Raw genomic sequence first — 5532 nt, 5'->3', positions numbered from 1 at the left:
TGTTGTTAATAATGATAATACCCAAAACTTAGTAAATGACCTCGACGATTAAATATACAAATAGTCCAATGACAACAAGTTTAAAATAAAAACCCACTAAAATTAGGCTAGAAATAGAGGTGGGAAAAAAAATTTGTTAATTAAACTGACCTGAAAATCGAACCGAAACAATACCGGTTTGAAATCAATTTTCTTTACTAAAACCGGCAAAAAAATGATCGTAACCCGAACCGAAATCAATCATGAACCAATCAAGAAGTCGTTTTTAACCCAAACCGAAACCGATTATAAACCGATTTAACTTTTATTAATCAAACCAAACCGGTTTTAACTTAAACCGAATTAGAGTTTGAAACCAGTTTGTACAACTCTAGCTGGAAACACTAAGGTATTTAAATTTCCATACACTTCTCTTTTCTTATAGGTCGCAATCATTTGTGATACGTGTTGGGTCAGCTAAACACTTGTAGGTTCATGATTTTCCATACTAATAATAATAAATTATGTCCTTTCAATATTTAGAAAATATCTTTAAATGATTGAATGAAAAAAAAGCACCATGTAACATAATCATACAACTTTAAAATCTCTCTTTTCAACATCAATAACACAATCAAAATATTTATTTATTACAATATATAGAGACACTGCTTTTTAAGAGAGTTGTTATCAAGAAATTTTAACAATTTAGAGTCCTTGTGCGAGAAAAAGTTAAAGGGCCTCTAAACATAAGCTTAATAAATCATATATAATTTAGATAAATGTGACAAACGATAACAATAAAGGAAACAAAAGTGTTTGTAACAAAATAATATAATTTAAACACTTAACGAATCGTGAGACTCTCCTAGCATTTTTGAAAGTAACGTTCTTGATCAACTCTTTGTAATCCATATTGTCTTGCTCTCGATAACTACAAATGTCAATCCGTTAAGTTTTTATCTGGGCATTTTGGATCGAAAGAAAACTTTATTTTTTGAAATAATTCTTTTTGTTGAGGAACTCTCCTAGCATTTTTGAAGACAACGTGGATGATCAAATCTTCACTATTAAAAATATTGCAAAAAAAACTTTTACGAGACCAAACGTTTGTTTGTTTTTGAAAAAAAACCTACTTGGTTTTTCGCTAAAGTCTATGTCGAAATGTTTAGAAGAAAAGGCCGTGTGTATTTTGTTTTTTTTTTAAAGTTAAGGAGTACAAGTTATTTGAATAAAATTAAATATAAAATAAATTATTATAATACATGATACAAAAAATAGTCATTTTTGAAAAATATAAACCGTAGAAAATAATATCCAAAATAAAAGGTTGTTGTTCAAAATATATATAATAATGTTCAGAATACTTATTAATCATGTTCATCCTGTATCTTTGATGATGGAGTATGTTTAAATAAATTAAAAAAAATGCTTATACCTTATAAGTAAGCTTAAATAAATTATTTCTTATATATACATAAAATGAGAAAAACATATAACTTTTTGGGCCCTATAAAATCTCGGCCCTGCGCACCCTTTGGGCCGACCTGCTTCCCGAGAGACTTCCGACTCCAAACCATATCCAAAGACAAAATATTGACAAGAGTTTTTGCATAAACCTGAACACGCAACGCACATTTAAAAATGGCGTGTGATACAATCGATATATTATTCTTGATTGTATGTAAACAACACAATCAAATGTCTATATTTCTAGTGTAAACCAAAACTAAGAACATTAACATCCAACAATGAGACCCTTTGATTCCAACTCTTAAATGGATATCATGTATTTAATATCTTTAACCAAATCATAGGTTTAAAAATCCAATGACAATTTTAAGCCAATTTCATGGTCTCAATACTCAAAATTTCGTGCTCTACTTGTTGCGCAAGTACAAAAATGTGACAACCACCGATATGCCAACAGCCGCCACCGGAGCTGCCCAGTATTGCTTACTCAGGTCAACCAATTTCTCAGGGATGTAACCTTTTTGTTTCTCTGAAACAACTTTAAGTTGAGGGATGTCTGACGGGTCAAGCTCACCAACGAAAAAAGTCTCCAGAAGTTCCCTAGCGGTCTTGCTATGGCCTGCGTCTTCAAATTCATCTGTCGCGTCTTTCCCTTCAAAATATAAAGTTTGTGTTAAGACTTGAAAATGCAGTTAAAGCAGAATGTGTTTCATTGTTTCCATGTCATTTATAACTTAATACTATTAGCATTTCTTAAACACTATTATTATTATTATTATTATTACTGTTATTATTTTTATCATTCAAGTATTTAAAAAATGACTTTGAACATGGGATTAATATATGCATACACACGACAACGAATATACCTAGCTATGGCACATGCTTATGGTGGCATTTTTAAAGAATAAGCAATCTAGATACACGTGACGTACCTATGTTAATTAGTATCGATTTTGATTTACTGGAAAGTTGTCATCTTTTCACGGCTCGGTCACCATTATATTTTAATTACTTTGCTAAGTGAAGTAATGATAACCTAACAGCGAAAAAGATAATATATTTCTAATAGACCAAGAGAGTAACTACCTAACACCCAAACCATGATTATCAAAATCAATAATTCTTGAGCATGTGAGATTCATGATTCATCTGCTATCATGTGTATATGTCATGTGTGTATATTCAATGATGCCAATCCCGTTCGAAAATCATTACAGAGTGATATCAGTAGTGCCGTAACACCTCAAAATTTTGATTCATTATATTTTAAAAATAACAATAATAATAAAAATAATATGAAGTAATAATCATAATAATAAAGTTGTTATATAGTATCATTTATCTTAAAAAAAATTAAGACAACTAAATGAAACTAGATGTAATTAAATTTATCAAAATAACAAAGAAAAAGTGAAAAATGAAACTTCACCCATGTTCTGAACCAACAACTTCTTCCGGTATTTAGTATCCGGTTTCAAACAGAATAGACCGAAAACGAATTTCGTAAACCAAATATACCACCTCTAAAACTCCTCAATAATAACAAAACATCGTGTAACCGATTATACCACCTCTAACGCTGACAAGTGATCCTAACTTAAGTGTAAAAATAATAATGGAAATAACAGGGGCACCCAAAACGGTAATTGTTGCTGCTTTCATCAGTTTGAGGAAGAACAGAGAATTACCTGTAGCCTGTAGGATGACATCATCACCACCAGGGTGCTCATCCAGATATGAAGACACGTCATAGACCTGCCAGGTAAAGTGGTAATGCAAACACTAATGTTATTTTGGTTTCAGAGAATCAGAAACAGGACATATAAATGTATCCATACTACGTATTAACTTGTATCAACAAAGCAATCCATTCAGTGAGTAAACAGCTCTCTATCAATTATTGTGAATTGCTAATGTAATCGAACCGCAACTTATATAAGTATTATACTTATATTATCTAAGAATCCAGTGGTTAAATAAGTATACAATAGTGTATTGCATAACTTCTTACTACGGATCATCAATGTTATAACTATTAATTTCTTCCTACTATCCAGAACTACTACTTCATTTATTCTTTATGAACCATAACTAGGGGTGCAAACAAGCCGCAAGTCGATCGCGAGCTACTCAAAATGAGACGCGCAAGCTTTATCGAGCCCGAGCCGAGCTCAAGCCTCATTTAAAGCCCGTTTAGTTATCGAGCCCGAGCTCAAGGCTTGTATGAGAAGATCGTTTACACTCATCGAGCCTTAAAGATCCTTGTATACTTTCAAGTTTTTAACTCTTTTACACTTTTATGTATAAATTTCACACGGGCTTTGGCTTGCTTAAGGTACTGCACACGAGCTCGAGCTGAGTTTAGGCTAGTCTAAGGTTTTTCTCAACATATAAAATATTAAAAAATGTTTATAAATTAACTAACATAAATTAACTAACAAGTAATAACAAATGAGCCAGGCTCGCGCTTGAGAAAACGACTCAAGGGCGGAGCTCGATCCTTGTATGAGAAGATCGTTTAGGCTCGACCCAAGTTTGAACTCTTCTGGAACTTTATGTATTACTTTCACACTGTACAGCTAACTCGTTTAAATTAAAATACCACGCACGAGCTCGCGCCAACCTTAAGCTCATCTAAAGTTTTTCTCAACATATATATGTTTATAAAATAATTAATAAATAATAAACTAGCCAATCCCGAGCCAAGCTCGAAACAAGCCGCTCCCGATCCCGATGTCGAGCTCTCGTAAGTCAAAATTCAAACTCTTCTCTAAACTAACTCAAAACTAGAACAACTTCACAATCATAATATATGAATATATAAATTATACAATAAAAAGCCTAAAACTAACAACATATATAACTATAAATCAACAGCGTGTATCAATTGAGATAATAACCTTGCCGTCGATAACGATCCAGCAATCACCGGCGGAATTGTGCTCGGAAGCTTCTTTCATCGAGTACAGCTTCGTTAAAGTCGGCATTTGTTCAATTAAACAATCCAGATAATAATAATAATATTAATTTTTAATTGAAGGATTGAGATGATGAAGAGTTTGATTTGATTACTTGTATAACTCGTTCTCAATCCTTCAATTGTGGAATGAATTTGGACTTTTGTTGACTTGCAGGTGACGATAAATTGGGGATAAAATAAAAGGCAAAAGCCCTAATTTTGAAAGTCAAAAGACTTGGGCAACAAGAATACAGATTTGACTGTTTTGTTAAGATGGGCTCACTAGACCCATTTAGCTCAATAATAATAAGCCCAAAAACATATAAAATCAAAAATGAAAAAAAAAATCAACTAGTGAAATTTAGTGGTGCACAAAAAAACCCGGAACCGGACACAAAATAAAAATACGGAACCGGTTTTTTTAATATCTGGGTTTTTTATACCCGAACATGTACCCGACCTTATCCGTAGGGTACGGATAGGGTATGCATTTCGGCACTAAAACCCAAACCCAAACCGGACTCGATTTGTACCAGGTAATACCCGAAAACCCGAACGGGTTCCATACCCGAAACCGGGTTTTTCCAATACTCGACCGGTTATTTCAAATGCCTGATGTATACCCGAAATATACCTTAAAAATACCCCTTAAAAAGTGCAACTTTTTAAAAAATCCAATCTATACCTGAAAAATACACGGAAAAAGCCCGAGAAAACCCACAAATAGGTTTTTTCAATACCCGAAAATAGGGTATTCAAATACCCGGTTTTAGAATACCCGGTTTCATACCCTACCCGAACCCGATGCATAGGGTATGGTTTTTAGAGGCAATACCCGGACCTGATCCCGAACCTGACCCGGTTTTTACCAATACCCGATTTTCTAATATCCGATCATACCTGAACCCGGTTCCATACCCGATACCGGGTATTTGAAAAACCCGATTTGTGCACCTCTACTGAAATTAACCTGATCCGGTTAGTAACGGGTTTTAGTTCTAAAATGTATAACAGGTTCCTAAGTCCTAACCATCGGTTTCAATCAATCAGTAACCGGTTTCTAGTATACTGGATTATAACCTGTTTCGGTTCAGTTTCGGGTTTTGGTTTATAGCTCT

At 33.4% G+C, this 5532-nt stretch overlaps 1 protein-coding gene across 1 annotated transcript; it reads right to left on the bottom strand.

Annotated features, from left to right (window-relative positions):
- Positions 1 to 1765: 1765 nt before the first annotated feature.
- Positions 1766 to 4606, bottom strand: LOC143615099 (cytochrome b5-like). Its single transcript, XM_077088334.1, has 3 exons — positions 4356 to 4606; positions 3144 to 3210; positions 1766 to 2104 (listed from the first exon to the last, which is right to left on the bottom strand). The coding sequence occupies exons 1-3, from the start codon at positions 4440 to 4442 to the stop codon at positions 1860 to 1862; spliced, it is 399 nt and encodes a 132-aa protein (XP_076944449.1). The 5' UTR covers positions 4443 to 4606; the 3' UTR covers positions 1766 to 1859.
- Positions 4607 to 5532: the final 926 nt, after the last annotated feature.

The sequence above is a fragment of the Bidens hawaiensis genome, unplaced genomic scaffold, assembly GCF_021521415.1.
Source record: "Bidens hawaiensis isolate Kalapana, Puna unplaced genomic scaffold, B.hawaiensis_p1.1 tig00041901_1, whole genome shotgun sequence".
In the NCBI taxonomy this organism is placed as follows: domain Eukaryota; kingdom Viridiplantae; phylum Streptophyta; class Magnoliopsida; order Asterales; family Asteraceae; genus Bidens; species Bidens hawaiensis.
This window is presented reverse-complemented; position numbering and strand designations above follow the sequence as displayed.

Coding starts and splice junctions, on each gene's coding strand:
- LOC143615099 (XM_077088334.1), bottom strand. CDS start 4,442: ATGCCGACTTTAACGAAGCTGTACTCGATGAAAGAAGCTTCCGAGCAC. Junction 3,211..4,355: donor GGATCGTTATCGACGGCAAG/GTTATTATCTCA, acceptor TTTACCTGGCAG/GTCTATGACGTGTCTTCATA. Junction 2,105..3,143: donor TGTCATCCTACAGGCTACAG/GTAATTCTCTGT, acceptor TATATTTTGAAG/GGAAAGACGCGACAGATGAA.